The 17,218-nt window shown below is 42.4% G+C and overlaps 1 protein-coding gene across 2 annotated transcripts in view; it reads left to right on the forward strand.

The window, feature by feature from the left end:
* NCAPD3 (non-SMC condensin II complex subunit D3) overlaps positions 1-17,218 on the forward strand; it is a 65,057-nt gene that overhangs the window by 23,090 nt on the left and 24,749 nt on the right. For both annotated transcript variants that reach the window (XM_024131187.3, XM_055091671.1), the window contains 6 exons: positions 4,010-4,083; positions 4,636-4,770; positions 5,810-6,030; positions 14,112-14,303; positions 14,628-14,725; positions 14,822-14,937. In XM_024131187.3, coding sequence (XP_023986955.1) covers positions 4,010-4,083; positions 4,636-4,770; positions 5,810-6,030; positions 14,112-14,303; positions 14,628-14,725; positions 14,822-14,937 — 836 coding nt within the window. The remainder of the gene's footprint in view (positions 1-4,009; positions 4,084-4,635; positions 4,771-5,809; positions 6,031-14,111; positions 14,304-14,627; positions 14,726-14,821; positions 14,938-17,218) is intronic.

Here is a 17,218-nt window from a genome sequence, read left to right on the forward strand (position 1 = left end):
GGCCTCCCTCTGCTGTGGCCTCTCCCGTTGCGGAGGACAGGCTCCGGACGCGCAGGCTCAGCGGCCATGGCTCACGGGCCCAGCCGCTCCGCGGCATGTGGGATCCTCCCAGACCGGGGCGTGAACCCGGTTCCCCTGCATCGGCAGGCGGACGCGCAACCACTGTGCCACCAGGGAAGCCCCCCTATCTTACTTTTGATAAACTAAAGTGACTTTTTTTTTTGGCGCGGGGGGGCTGCGTTGGGTCTTCGTTGCTGCATGCTGGCTTTCTCTAGTTGTGTCGAGCTGGGGCTACTCTTCGTTGCGGTGCGCGGGCTTCTCATTTCAGTGGCTTCTCGTTGCAGAGTAGAGGCTCTAGGCCCACAGGCCCTAGAGTGTGCGGGCTTCAGTAGTTGTGGCGTGTGGGCTCAGTAGTTGTGGTGTGTGGGCTCTAGAGCGCAGGCTCAGTAGTTGTGGCTCACGGGCTTAGTTGTTCCGCGGCATGTGAGATCTTCCCGGACCAGGGATTGTACCCGTGTCCCCTGCATTGGCAGGCAGATTCTTAACCACTGCACCACCAGGGAAGTCCCTAGAGTGACATATTATTGGCATTAACTATACTTTAAAAAATTTGTATAGTTACTACATGCCAGTCACTGTGCTAATAAGTACCTTTGTTGGTGTTTTTTGGTTTTGTTTTGAGAGAGAAATCACATATCGTACAATCCACCATTTAAAGTGTATTGAATTCAGTGGTTTTTAGTATAGTCATAAAATTGTGTAATCAACTTCCAGAAACTTTTAAATAGCTGATAAAGAAACCCCATACCTGTGAGCAGTCACTCTCCATTCTCCCCTTCCCCCTGCCTCTGTCTCCGTGGATTCACCTATTTTGGACATTCCACATAAATGGAATCCTACAACATGTGACCTTCTGTGGATAGCTTCTTTCATCTACCACTCGTTTTCAAGGTTCATCCGTGTTGTAGCATGTATCAGTACTCTGTTCCTTTTTATGGTTGCATATAGTCCATTGTATGGATAGACCACATTTTGTGTGTTCATTCAGTCTGGCCGTTCCTCAGAACGTTAGACATAGAGTTTACCACATGACCCAGCAGTTCACAGATGGCATGATCTGATATGATTCCTGAGTGTGCACCCACAAGGAATGAAAATATATTCATACCCAAAACTGGTACAAGAATGTCCATCAGAGCATCCTTCATAATAACCAAAAAGGTGGAAACAACCCAAATGGTCCACTTATGTTTTTGAGGTGAAAGTTCTTCATCTATTCTGCATCCAAGTTCCTCATCAGATATAATTTGCACATATCTTTTTCTCATTCTGTGGGTTATCTTTTCACTTTCTTGATGGTGTTCTAAGAGTTTTATAGTTTTAGCTTTTACATTTTTGTCTTGGTTCAATTTTGAGTCAATTTTTGCATATGGTGTGAGGTAGGGGTCCAGCTTTCACAAGTGAATATCAGATTGATGGAGCACCCTTTGTTTAAAGGACTGTTTTTTCACCTTTGAATGCTCTTGGCACTCTTGTCAAAAATCAGTTGACCATAGGCATGTGCGCTTATTTCTGTACTCTCAATTCTATTCCATCGATATTTCATTGTCCATCTGTATGCCGGTACCACTCTGTGTTGATTACTGTTGCTTTACAGTAATTTTGAAATCAGAAAGTGTGGGCTCTGCATCCTTGTTCTTGCTTTTCAAGATTGGTTTGGCTATTCTGTGTCTCTTGTATTTCCATATGAATTTTAGGTTCGGCTGTCAATGTCTGCAAAAGAGCCAGCTTGCGTTTTGATAGGGATTGACCTCTTAATCAATGTGGGGTGTATTGCCATCTTAAAAATACTAAGCTTTCCAATCCTGAACAAGGGGTGCCTTTCTATATTTAGGTCTCCTTTAATTTGTTTCAATTATATTTTATAGTTTTCAGTGTATAACTCTTGCTCTTTAAACATATTCCTAAGTATTTTATTCTCTTTGATACTATTGTAAATGAAATTGCTTTCTTAATTTCATTTTTGAATTGTTTATTGCTAGGTTTTACAACTGATTTTTGATGATTGATCTTGTGTCCTGTGACACTGTTAAATTTGTTACTAGCCTTAAAAGGTTTTGTGTGTGTGTGTGTGAGATTCCTTAGGATTTTCTACATATCAAATCATGCCATCTGTGAATAGAGTTATTTGTTTTATCCAGCCTGAATGCCTTTATTTCTTTTTCTTTCCTATTTTCCCCAGCTAGGACCTCTAGTGGTGTTGAAAAGAAGTGGGGAAAGCAGAGGTCCTTGTCTTTCTTCTGTTCTTAGAGGGAAAGCTTTTCGTCTTTCACCATTGAGTGGTTAGCTGTGAGTTTTTTCAGGATGGCCTTTATCGGTGTGTAGGAATTTCCTTCTGTTCTGAGTTTGTTGAGTGTTTTTATCATGAATAGGTGTAGGATTTTGCAAATACTTTTTCTATGGAGATGATCTATGGGGTGTCTATGGAGATGATCACGTGGCCTTTGTCCTTTGTTCTATGGTGGTATATCACAGTGAGTGATTTTCCCATGTCCTGGGATAAATCCCAAGCATGGCGTGTAATCCTTTTTGTCTCTTGCTAGGTTTAATTTGCTAATATTTTGCTGAGGATTTTATGTCTATATTCAGAAGGGATTTGGGTCTGTTGTACTCTTGAGCTGTTTTGTCTGGTTTTGCTCTCACGATAATACTGGCTTCACAGAGGGATGTGGAAAGTGAAACAGAAGAGATTCTGTTTTTTGAAAGAGTTTATGAAGCATTGGTATTAATTTTTGTTAATTGGCGATTCTGTTAACATTTGGCAGACTTTTCCAGTAAAGCCATCTGGTCCTGGCCCTTTATGTATGGGGGGGGAAGTGTGTCTTTGTTTCTTCTGAGTCAGTTTCCCTAATTCTTATCTTTGTAGAAATTTCATCTACGTTACTTAATTTGTTAGCATAAAATTGTTCGTAGTGTTCGTAACCTTTTTATTTCTGTAAAGTCAGTAATGTTCCCTCGTTCATTCCTGATTTTAGCAATTTGACTCTTCTCTCTTATTTTCTTAGTCTAGGAAAATGTTGTTAATTTTGTTGATATTTTTCAAGGAACCTACTTTGATTTCATTGATTTTCTTTATTGCTTTCCGTATTCTGTTTCATTTTGTAATGTTCTTTCTTGTACCTCAGCAGTTCTTAAGTGTGGTTTGGGGTCCCTAAGCCTCCTTCAGTGGGTCCTTGAAGTTAATACAGTTTTCATAATAATATTTAGATGTCATTTACCTTCTACACTCTGATTTTCTCACAAGTGTAATTTGGAGTATTGCAGAGGTCCCAGACAGGCAGAAGCAGATAGAAACAGAGATGAGAATCCAGTTGTTTTTTATTAAGCCAGATATTAAAGAGTTTGCAGAAATGTAAATCAGTGGTATTCTTTTCACTAAATTTTTTTTGTTTTGGACAGTAGTTATTTTTTAGTTAAAAAATATACCGTTTATAAGTGATGTGCCTTGCTATTTTAAAATGAATTATTAAATCTTTTTACAATTCTCAGTTTAAATTTCTAATTCATGTTAAAAGATATAATCCACATTTAAAAAACTCTTAGGAGTCTTCAGTAATTTCTAATAGTGTAAAGGGACCATTAATGGAAAGGTTTTAAAGCTACTGTTATGTATTGTTTTACTTAGTCTTTAAAAAACCAGATGGTTTTATATCTTACCATCTGTAGTAAACAGAGTAGAGATCTAAATAATTCATTCAGAATTTTAGACTTAGCAGCCTGGATTTAAAACTAAATTTTCCAGAATTTATGCCCTTCTAAAATTTTACTACTCTGCCTTTTTCATTATTGTGAATAGCTAATTATTTGAATTTTCTTCTTTTTCTGTGTCCTTTCATGCTCTAATTTCTTATGATTTAAAACCAGCTAACGAGTCAGTCTTGGATTATAGCATGTTCTCAGGATTATGTGGTGTTCTCAGGCTGTGATGACTGTGATGTTTCCTCAACAGGAAGGGGTCTCATGATGATGTTGAGGAGCAGGGTCGGAGATGAGAAGACCAACGTCAGGAAGTCTGCACTCCAGGTGTGAGTTTTTCTGGACATTCTTTTCGTGTACTCTTTTTAAGCACTACCAACTTGAACATGCAAGAGACTATTTTAAAAACCCTTCGGCCGTATTCATTACTCACTTTTCCCTTAATGTTAGTTCACCTTGTTCCTGTTAAATGTAAATTACATAGATGAACTAAAGGATCATCTGTTCTTAAGTGTTCCTACTGGGTTGCTGGCTTTTTAGGAATCACAATTTTATATCCTTAATTTCATTTTTTAATTTCATTTTTTAGAATAAGGATTCTTAACCTGGGGACCATGGATGGATTTTGATACAGTTCATGAGACCCCTGAAATTGTTTCAGAGTACTTGTTTGTATAAAATGTATTTCAAGTTTTCTCCAGAAAGGTGTTAAATTTCATCAGATTCTAAAAGGTGGGATGTTACTGGGAGGAGGGATGGATCTGTGATCTCAAAAATGAAAGACTCACAAACTTAAAAGGCAGTGTTTTGTGTGCAGTTTTGCTTTTTGTATTGACATTATGCCTAAGTCACCCCTTCATGTTACGCATGACCTTCTAGGTCTTAGTGAGCATTTTGAAGCACTGTGATGTCTCGGGTATGAAAGAAGAGCTGTCTATCCTGCAGGACCGGTGTCGGGACCTTGCTGTGTCTGTCCGCAAGCAGGCCTTGCAGTCTCTCACCGAGCTTCTTATGGTGAGACGCAGCCATCGTGTGTCCGATGGGTGGTATTTTACGTTACAGATAATTCAGCTTGATGAAGTACCTGTTAGAAACTCTCCTAAGTCGACTGTAGGATCCTACAGTGTAAGAGAAAGGAATCTGTCCATTACCTCTGGTAGATTGCATTTCATATTAAATATAATATGACTAATGCTAGGGAATGTTAATGGTTAGCATTCTGTTGACTTCAGGTTAAATCTCATATAGAAATGTGAATTTTAAAATTAATTTGGTTAGGCAAGAGGCCTAGATTAATTTTTGCCCATTAAAACCTATATAGGTGATATTGCCAAAAGAGCAGATCCACTAATCCTATATATAATTTACTTTTGCCAAATAATTAGTTTTTGAAGAATTTTAAAAGTGAGGTTTTTTTCTTTATTTAATGATAGAAGGCATTAAGCAATGCATGTTTTGACTTTCTCTGTTAGCATCTATTCTAATTACTCCTTAGGATAAAAATTTACTATTTGCTCTCGATCTTGAATTACGAAAAAGTGCTGCTTCACTACCAATAATGAGATAATCACTGTGTAAGTCTAAAATTCCAGTATGGGATTTCCCTGGTGGTGCAGTGGTTAAGAATCTGCCTGCCAATGCAGGGTACACGGGTTCGATCCCTGGTCCAGGAAGATACCACATGCCACGGAGCAGCTAGGCCCGTGTGTCGCAACTACTGGGCCTGTGCTCTAGAGCCCATGCTCCGCAACAAGAGAAGCCGCAGCAATGAGAAGCCTGTGCGCAGCAACGAAGACCCAATGCGGCCAAAAATAAATAAATAAATAAATCTAAAATTTCGGTATGCACTGATTTACAGTTACTGGAGCTTGAATTTGGTGTTCACATATATTTGGAATGTTGATTTTTTTTTTCGCACTGTATGTTTTATTTGTAATTATGTGAGCAACTGTTTGTAACATACCCTAAAACAGCGATCACAGCTTCCCCGATTTGTGTTCAGACCTGTGATGGCGTAGGCGTCTTTACGACTTCCTGACTTTCAACTCCTCAGGCACAGCCTCAGTGTGTCCAGGGACAGAAGACCTGGCTGCGGGGGGTTGTCCCGGCCGTGATGGACGGTGAGAGCACTGTGCAGGACAAGGCCCTGGAGTGTCTGGACCAGCTCCTGCTGCAGAACATCAGGCATCATGATCACTTCCACTGCGGGGACAACAGCCAGGTGCTCGCCTGGACGCTGCTGACACTGCTGAGCACAGAGAGCCAGGAACTGGGGTACGTTCGTGTGCAACTGGTTGTCCTTATGGAAGGGCTTTTGTTATAAATTCCTGTGTTGATCTCGGAAAATCAGCTCTCCAAATTGTTTAATATACGAAGACTCGATCTTGATCTTTTTCCCTTGACCTAGTTCAAATCTCTTAGCGTTTTTGTGAAGGCTTCCTTTGCTTTTCTCTGAGTGTTTTCCAGCTTCGAATTGATGTCGTAATATGTAGTAGAAAGCATTAATGGATTTGCTATATTAACATTAACTTTCCACAATACTAGTTATTATGATAGATGACTTCCTGGGCATGACAAGTTAGACTTTTTCTGACATCTTATTGGGTTGGTTGACTTAATCACACTGCAGCATTTTTTCCATTTGATAACATTTGCTGGGTGTTCACTGTGCAGTGAGCAGTGCAGTGAAGAGTTAGCACCTGCACTGATCAAGTTTAATCTCTACTGCAGTGATCTTGCAGCTGGTTTGTGTTTGTGCTCCCTTGACTGTCTTTCCCTTTCCTTTTTTTCTTTATCATACAAGAAACACCTCCCTGCTTGTTTACATGTACTTATGGAGGAATTATCATCCAATGGAAAGAATAATAGATTTAGTATCATAATAGATACTAATAATTGTTAACCATGCTCCAATATAAAATAAAAATTTTTTTAAAAATAGATACTGGTAGATAATAATAGATTTAGTATACCATCTGTGGCCCTGGCAAATCACCCCATCTCTCTGGGCCTTAGTTTTCTCATTTGTAAGAAGAGTCGGTTACACTACACGATCTCTTAAGGTCCCTTTCGTTGTTAAAAATCTGACTGAAAATGCATTCATTCATTAAATATTTTATCAGTACCAACTATATGCTTTGCTGAAATTCCTGGAAGGGAGAGGAATTTAGCCAGCAGTAGAATCGACTACTTTTTTGCTTTTCTTAGGGATATCTTACTGTGCACACCCAGTGTATACTAGCTCATGAGAAACGGTTGGGAGGTTTATTTCATTTCTTTTAACTTTTATATTAAAGTATAACATGTATAGAAAAACGTACAAACTGTAAGATCAATAAATATCAAAAAGAAAATATAGCCATGTAACCACCACCCAGGTCCAGAAATAGAACATTGCTCGGCCTGAGAAAACTCTTCCTTCCAATCTCTCTCCTTCCCTCCTCAAAGGGAACGACCACTGTGATTTTAACACCATGTGTGCGTTTTCTCTACTCTTCATCTTCATGTAAGTGTAATTATGTGGTATGTCTTCTTTGTGTGTCTGACTCCTTTTACTCAAAGGAATACAAGATTCATTCAAGTTATTGTGTGCAGCTGTAGCTCATTCACTTTCATTGCTGGGTGTGTGTGTGTATGATACTTGTGAATAAGCTGCAGTTTATTTATCCAGTCAACTGTTAATAGATTATGGGTCGTTTCCAGTTTTTTATTACGAGTTTATAATGCTGTTGTGAATATTCCCATGCGTATCTTTGGCACACATTTCTCTTGGGTGTACACCTAAGAGCAGTGCTGTTGAGTATGCTTTTATTCATCTTTCATGGTTACTGCCAGACAGCTTTCCAGAGTGGTGGGACCAAGTTACATTTCCTTGCAGCACTTAATGAGAGTTCCACTTGCTCCATATTTTGGCCTGCATTTCGTGTTGTCAGTCTTCCTTTTTATCCATTTTGGTCCATTTTGGACCAATACTGGTATTTCTTGGTGGTGTTAATTTGCACTGCCATGTTGACTAATGCAGTTGAGCCTCTTTTCATAGGTGGATTAGCATTTAGATATTCACATTGTGAATTACCTGCCCAGGTCTCAGGCCTTTTTTTTTTTTTTTTTTGCGGTACACGGGCCTCTCACTGTTGTGGCCCCTCCCGTTGCGGAGCATAGGCTCCGGACGCGCAGGCTCAGCGGCCACGGCCCACGGGCCCAGCCTCTCCGCGGCATGTGGGATCCTCCCGGACCAGGGCACGAACCCGCGTCTCCCGCATCGGCAGGTGGACTCTCAACCACTGCACCACCAGGGAAGCCTGGTTAATGTATTTTTAAAGAAATCTTTTCCTACCTCAGGATCATATACATATTTTCCCATATAATCTCCTAGAAGTTTGATTTTTTTCTTTCCCCTTTATAGTTAGGTCTTTAACTTACCTGCAATTAAGATGTGTCATAGCTTCCTTCATAGGCTCTCTGTTTTCATTTTAAGATGGGGGAAACACCTGTGCATATTTGAAGTCAGAAAACCAGTATGTAGAAAATATCGAGGATGATTGAAAGGGATAAAGTTTCTGAAAAAGAACAATATGTGAAAGGATACACTTTATAAAGTAGGAGGAGAGAGCTCCAGAAATAAAAGGAAACAGAGAACAGGGAGAGAGAAACACAAAAGAGGACATAATATGAGCACTAGAGCTTTTAGCCTTTTTCTTCTCCATAAAGTGATGCTCAGTGTTTGCCCAGTACAGCATGTTCACAGCAGCATGATCCACAACAGCTAAAAGGTGGAAACAGTCCAGGTGTCCATGCACTGGTGAAGAGATAAATAAGATGTGGTCTGTACACACAGTGAAATATTAGCCTTAAGAAGTCACAAAATTCTGACAGATGCTATAACATGGATGAACCTTGAAAACATGCGAAGTGAAACAAGCCAGACATGAAAGGACAAATATTGGATGGTTCCTCTTATGTGAGATCCCTAGAATAGTTAGACTCTGGGAGGCAGAAAGGGGCAGTGGGGGGGGAACTGCTTAAGGGGTATGGAGTCTCAGTGTGGGGTGAGAAAAAGCTCTGGGGGATGGGTGGTTGAACAACAGTGTGAATGGGCTTAATGCCACTGATCTCTGTACTTTAAAATGGTTAAAAAGATAAGTTTTGTTATGTACATTACCACAATTTAGAAAACAATGTATTTGCCGAAGTTAGGAAGGAGAGGGTAGAATTAGGGGCAGCGGTTCTCAAAGTGTGGTGGATTCAGGAGCTTAGACCCTCTTGTCGTCTTAAAAACACACATACACAGAGAGAGCTGAGAGTTCAGTTTTATTTGGGGCTTACTGAGGACTGTAGTCCGGGAGACAGCCTCTCTGTAACTGAGGAATTGCTCTGAAGAGGTGGGGGGGGGGGCGGGTCAGTATATATGTGATTTTGGTGAAGGGGGTTATGGGCAGTCAAGCACACATCTTGGTAGAAGGTTGCTGCTGGTCACGAGGAGCAGATGTCTCTGTTCGTGGATTTTAGTGCTCTTCTAGGTATGAGAAGATGCAAGAAGTTGGGCTCATAAAATCTTCCTGAAAATACCTACCTATCTGAAGGCCTGTTCTGCCAGTTTTCCCAGAGCACAGAGGGCCTCATTCCTGATCTCTACCCTGAACTCCTTTCATAATTCTAAAATTTCAAGTTACCAAATATCTGGAGAGATTATTTTTAAGTAGACATTCTTAAAACATAATTAGTTCTCAAGAGTTCACTCAAAAGTTATTTCATTTACATTTAATCTACTTTAAAGAATTTCACAATACCAAGTTATTTTTCTTGCTGACAGATTTGCAACAGACTTAATAAGATCTTATTTGACTTCTGTTAAACCTGGCCGCACTGTAAGTATTAAACTTCATGTTGTTGGCTCTAAGGACATGTCTGTATTAATTAAACCAACCAACTTTAACACCAGGTGTTAATATTTCCCAATTCACATGAACCTGAAATTCATTTGGTTTAGTTTCTTTTATATTTCTGAGAGTTTATATAAGTGCTTAATTTCCTTTAAGCCAATTAAGTAGAGCTCATTTACAAATTAATTTTGATAATACCATCCAAAGATAAAAATATATATATATAAAAAATGCACATATAGATAGACACAACCAGAGATCTCATAGCTTCATTTTAAAACTTAGTCATGAATCAGGTATTACAGCGTAAGACCAGCATGGCTGCTCGGATCACTGAATGGCCAGTTCTTATATGTGATCCCTGGATGAGCAAGTGTTCTAATTAATGAGTGGGTTTCCCTCTGGGACCACTGCGCAATGTGAGGACTCTTGCCTCTACCATTCCCGTAAGTTTCTCAGTTGCCTGAGAAAGCCGTAACTGACCGCGAAGACTCTTGTCCCTTTTCTTCAGAGCAGCGCTCTCACGTAATATCTTCATCTTTATTCTGACAAATTCTGTTCAGGCAGCCGAACTGGGGAAAGATTTCAGGTCAGTCTCCTACCTAACCACTCATTCAGACTGCCCAGTGTCTCAACTGAGCGGAGGGGGCCAGGTACCTGTTTTATACTTGGAAATAAAGCTCAAGGTTATCAACTAATATGGCAGATCTGAGAACCAGGAGAGACTCACCCAAATTCGTCTGGACTTTCTGAGGAGGCGGACGGGTGCAAGAGGCCTCTGCTGGTACCAGGCTCTGGTTCTTATAGAGTTCAGATGGAGAGAAGTCTGCTCTGGGTCCTTTTTTTTTTTCCAAAGATTTTTTTTTTTTTTTTGATGTGGTCCAATTTTAAAGTCTGTATTGAATGTGTTACAACATTGCTTCCATTTTATGTTTTGTTTTTTTGGCCTCAAGGCATGTGGGATCTTAGCCCCCCGACCAGGAATTGAACCCACACCCCCTCCATTGGAAGGCAAAGTCCTAACCACTGGACCGCCAGGGAAGTCCCCTGCTCTGGATCCCTTTGTGGTCGCCAAAACTGTCAACAACAAAAAAAACCACACAGTGTAACAGCTGTGAGTTCAGTTTTATTTGGGGCTTACTAAGGACTATAGCCTGGGAGACAGCCTCTCAGTAGCTCTGAGGAACTGCTCCAAAGAGGTAGCGGGGGGGAGGTCAGTATATATGTGATTTTGGTGAGGGGCGTACATGCAGTCAAGCACACATCTTGGTAGAAGGTTGCTGCTGGTCATGAGGAGCAGATGTCTCTGTTCATGGATTTTAGTGCTTTTCTAGGTATGAGAAGATGCAAGAAGCTGGGCTCATAAAATTTTCTGAAAAATACCTTATCTGAAGGCCTGTTCTGCCAGTTTTCCCAGAGCACAGAGGGCCTCATGCCTGGTCTTGGCCCAGAACTCCTCTCAGGAGGTGTGGAAGGTCAAGGGACTGCAATGGCCAGTGACCTCATCCTTGTAGAGGCAAATGGCAAGCGGCAGTTTTTAGTTGGCAGCCTTTATCGTAATATTAAGATGTCATGTGCCATTGCCACTTTTACTCTTTGACAGTACTAGAGTTTCCAGAAGCCATGTGATGATATTGAAACAGATTGAATGGAGAATCAGATGTAAGAATGCACGTCTTTTGTTTAAGCCAGGCCATAAGGAGATTTACAAAAGTATAAAGTAATGCCACTGTTCTTACCAAGTTTTTTTTTGGTTTTGAGAAAGATACCAGGTTTCTTGAGGGAAAGAATTACATTATTTATGTTAACATGTAATTGGCTTATTTCTGACAAATTAATAGATAAGTATTTTTAAATTTCTGTTTTAACTTCTAGTATGGCAAATATTGATAGGTATAACCCGCATGAACAAAAAAGGTCTTCGAGGCGGTCAGTAATTTTTAAGAGTTTAAAAGGGCCCTGAGCAGAAAAAGTGTGAGAGCCACTGAACAAGGGAATCAACTTTAAAAAAGGATTGAGAACAGTAGGGCTAGTGGAATAGAGTTCTATAAATAAACTCTTGTGATAAGTTCTTTAATAAACAGAAAGTAACTAGGATTCCAGGATCTGCTCAGGACAGGAGACTTCACAGAACAGGTGAGCTTCGAGTTTGGACCTTGGCGGTTAACAAGGGGCGGGAGGTGCTCTTGTGGAGGACGCAGCCAGTGCGGGGCCATGGGCGCGTGAGTTGTGTGTGCTGCAGGGGCCCCAGGAGTTCATAGCACAGGAGGTGTCACGGATCAGCTGTGTCTGTGACCAGAGTCTGAGGACACCCGCCACCGGTGAATGACTTGAGCTCAAGGTGTGGCGACCGGGTCCAGGGGAAGCAGCTGGTTGCAGAGGAGCTGTCCAGCGGTGGGAAGCCGGGGAGGGGGGACCGGCTGTGAAGGCTGAGGATGCCCTGCACCCTCCACTCTGGTTGCCCCCAGTCCAGTGGAAAGGGAGTCACGGCAGCCAGGAGGGAGCATGTGGAGCAGTATGGGTTTTTACCTTTTTTTCTTTTTTTAGCTTAGGGTAGCATCCTTTTGATGGTGGTGTGACCTCAATCATCCCTAGAGGTGGAAAGAGTTGAGAGTAACCAGGCAGGCCTAATGGTGAGGGTCTCCAGGCAGGAAATAGCAACGCAAAGGCTAAGAGGCCTGCCGCTCCAGGAATCCTAACTGAAAGGGCTTCTGGGTGGGGTTGCTGTTGAGCAAGGCCCGGAAAGCAGAGGTGGGGCAGGGCAGGGGGTGGAGGGAGGGCTGGGGATGGAGTCCCATTTTCAGTGTGTGCTGGTGACGACGATCCTGGTGATGGAGGACATCTCCCAGAGTTAGGTTGTAGGTTAGAGAAGATGACTAAGAACAGACCTCTTCAAAATCAGCAGGTGGTGTGATTAGAAGAAAAGGAATTAGTGAAAAGGTCAAACAAGTCGACTGGAGTGTACGGGAGAGCGTGGTCAGTTCTGTCCAGCAGGGGGCACTGAGATGGGCACTGAGGTGGGTTGCTTTGGTTTGATATTAGGATAGAGGTCGGCAGTGCTTTTCAGGAAACCAGGTGGTGTTTTCTGAACTGCATTCTGAGTGATGTGGCATCCCCTGCTTGTGATGGGCAGTGCGGCTAACAGAGGGTCCAGTTGGGAGGCTGTGGGGACGGCTCAGCCCGTGTGGAGGGTGTGCGTGGTCAGAGAGAAGCCAGGTTTGAGATCTCAAAACTGGAAATTCAGAGGATGTTTTGTCATTCTGTTGGCTTCCTGCAGTAAACTTCAGTTAATATTCTGTGTGATGCTTGTACATAACCTTTTAAATATTTGTTGATTTCATGTATCTTGCTTTTGGATAGCAGTCAGATATAAATTACGTTAGTCATTTGCAGTAAAACTCTAGATAGATTTTTAACCGAAAGCTAAGTTATTGATAAAACCATTCATTTATATGCATATGCTTATTGTGTGTAGATGTGTTTATTTTCTTATAGTTGCCTTCTGTGTGCTTTGAGAATTCTTTTTTTCATTTAATGAGAAAGTCTTGCTAATCTGAGTGTGTGTGTGTGCCTAGCAGTAGAAGAAATTAATTGGGGGAAGGAATGTAATTTTTCTCTCCACTTAAATATATAATACTGCATTTGTCTCATGAGTCATTCAGTGCTATAGGAAAAAATAAAATAAGAAATGGTTTAAAAATAGCAGTGACATCACACAAACACTTTAATACATCAGAAGCATTTTTCATTTTAGAAAAGTTTGATATATGTATTTCTGAGTGGTATTGGCAGGTCATAGCAACGTCGAGCTCATTTAATATCACCATATTTAAATGCTAGGATGTCATTTGTCTCCAATCCTTCCATTGAAAAAAGGACAATGTCTACATTTTATTTGTCACTAAAACCCTGTAGACTCTGGATGTACCTGTTATTGGTAACTTACCCCATATGTTTGCATAGAAATTTTAGAGGGTCTCAAGTGAATTATGAAATTTTATTGTTTTCTTTAAAAATAAATACTTTATGGGGCTTCCCTGGTGGCGCAGTGGTTGAGAGTCCGCCTGCCGAGGCAGAGGACACGGGTTCGTGCCCCGGTCCGGGAAGATCCCACATGCCGCGGAGCGGCTGGGCCCGTGAGCCATGGCCGCTGAGCCTGCGCGTCCGGAGCCTGTGCTCTGCAATGGGAGAGGCCACAACAGTGAGAGGCCTGCATACCGCAAAAAAAAATAAATAAATAAAAATAAATAAATACTTTATGGACAGGGGAGGGGTAAATATACCTTAATCAGTGTAATAATAATTAGAAAGATACCTAGTTTGCTATCAGATGAGCCACTAGCCAGGAACCTCTCTTTGCATGTTTTATGTTCCAGAATCCTGGAGCAGAAGTTGATACCCTTCACCGAGGGGCAGGTCTGAACAGTTTTGTGTATTTACAGTTATAATTCTGCTTTCTCATCTTTTTTCCAGCCGCTATTTAGATAAGGCTTTTCATGTCTGGTCCAAGAAAGATAAGTTCTCCTCCACTTTTGTAAACAATGTGCTCTCCCACATTGGCAAGGAGCACTCGGCCCCGGCCTGGATGCTGCTCTCCAAGTTTGCTGGCTCGTCACCCACGCTGGACTACACCCAAGTCATAAAGTCCTGGGAGAAAATAAGCAGGTTTGCATGCTTGTAATTTAGCTGCCACCAGACACGAGAGAGTCTTGGAAACAAAGCTCATGTCTTAAGGAAGTGGGCTCTTTCATAGCTATTAATATACACAGATCTTTTCTTTAAATTCTGGCGTAAAAACAAACATGAGAAAAAGAATCACTTTTAGGCTTTCATTGTCCAAGTACATTAAGTGCCTTAATGCTCCCCAACTCGACTCCTAAACCGTGCTACCCTACTTCCTCCAATACTGATAATCCAGAAGAACAGTATTTTGTTGGCAGCAATTTTTACTTTGGTTCTATACTGATATTTCTTCTGCCCTTTGCACAGGCAGCAGGACCCCAATGCAGACACCTTAGGGCACATCCTCTGTGTTATTGGGCATATTGCAAAGCATCTTCCTCAGAGCACCCGGAACAAGGTGACAGGTGAGTGTCTACTGGAGAATCGTGAAAAGGCTTTGCCTCTCACTTTATATATATTTTTAAGAGTTAAACTTCAAGGGAATTGACTCTCTTTTTTAGATGTTATCAAAAGTAAGCTGAATGGATTCTGGTGGTCACCAAAGTTGATCAGCCCAGCTGTTGATACTTTGCAAAGACTCTGTAGAGCATCTGCAGAGACGCCAGCGGAGGAGCAGGTACGCTACAGACTCTCCTGGGTGTGTCTGTCATTTGTCTGTACGTAGACATGACGCTCTGCCTTGAAGCTGGGGGCGTGTTCTCCGCGGAGAACCTGGAAGGGTGGGTGGTCCCCAGCAGTTAGTTCTCCAAGGAGGCACCTACGTGACAAGCGGTTGACATGCCCCAAGAACATCTTGGCTGCTGAAGACACACAGCTCCTTTAGGAGGTCACCTCCTTGGTTCTGGGTACCAGTGTCTTCTAGGAAGCACACCTGCCGGACACCTGTTTCCAGGATCGGAGGTACAAGGTTGTCTTTTAATCATCGTAACCTCGGTGCTCACAGTAGCCTGTTAGACCCTCCTCCCTCACTCCCAGGATGTGTAAGCGGTTTCCTGCTAGTCACGGCTTCCCTCAGGACCAGAAGATTTCTGGTTAGTCATCATCCTGTCACCCTAGTATCTCTTGTCCCCAGAGTTCCCAGAGCCTCCTGCTGACATTCCCTGTGGATTCATCATCATAACTCCAAACCAGCGTTCTGTGTGACACAGAGGGTTGCTTTGACTCCCCAAGAGCTATCCATTTAAGTGTCTCTCATGATAAATTATCTTACTACCATGTATTCAGTTTTTATCATGAAATATACTCCTAGACAGTGCTAATCATAATGAAAAATTTTAGGACTGGGGGTTATTAATGATTTTAGAAGTCAAAAATTAAATAATTGCTGAAATATATTTAAATCTCCCAGAATAAAAACATTATTGCTTCATCTGAGCTACCTGCCACCTTCCTAAGCTTCATTTTCTTGTATAAGTTCTTTTTAAAAAGTCCTTTCCAGATAAGTTAACCATTGTAGTAAGACAATATACTGTAACTTTTTTGCTTAGGACTTAAAACAGGTTGAAATTTAGTTAATTAAAAATGCCCAGCTCTTTCTGTGTCTGGTGTTTTCCTGGCATAAACCTTTTGGCACTTTTTGGTGAAGGGGATACTTGCTTTATTTGATTTCCTGTTTATCTCTGATCCAAGAAAGTGTGTGAAAAACTTTTAAATAAGGAACATTACCTAAGTAGGGAGCATATTTGAATAGCAGAAAACAGGTAAAAACAAAACAAAAAGCTGATGATGAGGAACAAATGCTGTAGGAAAGAATGGAGGTTCTGTGGCAGAATGTGGGGGCACCGTCCCCAAAGTGTCTGCGGCACGTCGCTTGTCGGTGCGGAGCCAGGCCTGCACCACGGGCCCCGCTTCCCGGGCCAGTGTGGCTCCCCAGCGCTGGCTGGAGGGGGTCTGCACTGGGGGTAGCCAGGGCCGTAAAGACTGACTGTCTGCCCACCACCGGCCACAGTCATTAGAACAGTAAGTTGTGTCATCGTTAGTCTGTGGGGAAGGCTGAGTTTTCATCAAACGTAGAAACTGAGACCCAGAAGCGAGAGGAGCTCAGTGCTGCGTTAGGAGAAGGGCAGGGGGTTAGCTTTGCTAAGACCACCTCCCTTGGTGGTGGGTAGTGGACTGAGGCCCTGAGACCTCCCGGATCTCAGGGTACTTTACATCCAAGGGACCACAGACGTGCTTGTGCTGCTTTTCTCTGTAAGTGAGTGTCCTGTATTTTACAGAGAAAAACAAGTTACCCAAAGAAGGGACCATCCAGGTGTAGCTCAACGGCAGCACGTGTGAGAGGCTTGGTCTTTGGGCATCGTTACTCTCTGCAAGCTTGGTGTGAGCTGATAGCACTCTGAGGCTGTCGTTGAAGAAGTGGGTGCATGTGTGGATTGTGGGAGTAGAGATCGTGTCTGGAACAGGTGCTCGTCCTGCTGTCTGTACGCGCGAGTCTAAGGCCACGTGCTGCCACTCTGTCTCAGTGACAGCCGTTCAGAGAGCGTGGATGACACCAGATGGATGTATCCAAGGAGAGCAGTCAGCAGGGTGACAGGGCAGACTGGCCGGGAGCGCTGAGGGCCTGGCGTGTTTAGCTGGAGAAGGAAGTGTGGTGAGGCCGGCTGCCTGGCTAAATACACATGAATGAAGGACCCAAAGGACAGAGAACTGGATTTATTTGGCATCACAGAGCACTGATTTCGACCAGTGGGTGGAAATTGCAAGGAGACAGATTTTGCCCAACTGAAGAGAAACCGTAGGACAGACTTGCCGCCTCTGGACACGTCTCTCTGGTCAGTGGGAGTCACACTGGAAGCGTGACAGGAGCCCCCTGCATGGAGAGAGCCCAGGGCTGGCTGGCTGGCGGCTCGCCCAGACTCTGAGGTCTTCCTCTCACGAGCAGCCGGGTGCTGGGCCTA

This window comes from Physeter macrocephalus, chromosome 16, assembly GCF_002837175.3.
Source record: "Physeter macrocephalus isolate SW-GA chromosome 16, ASM283717v5, whole genome shotgun sequence".
Lineage (NCBI taxonomy): Eukaryota > Metazoa > Chordata > Mammalia > Artiodactyla > Physeteridae > Physeter > Physeter macrocephalus.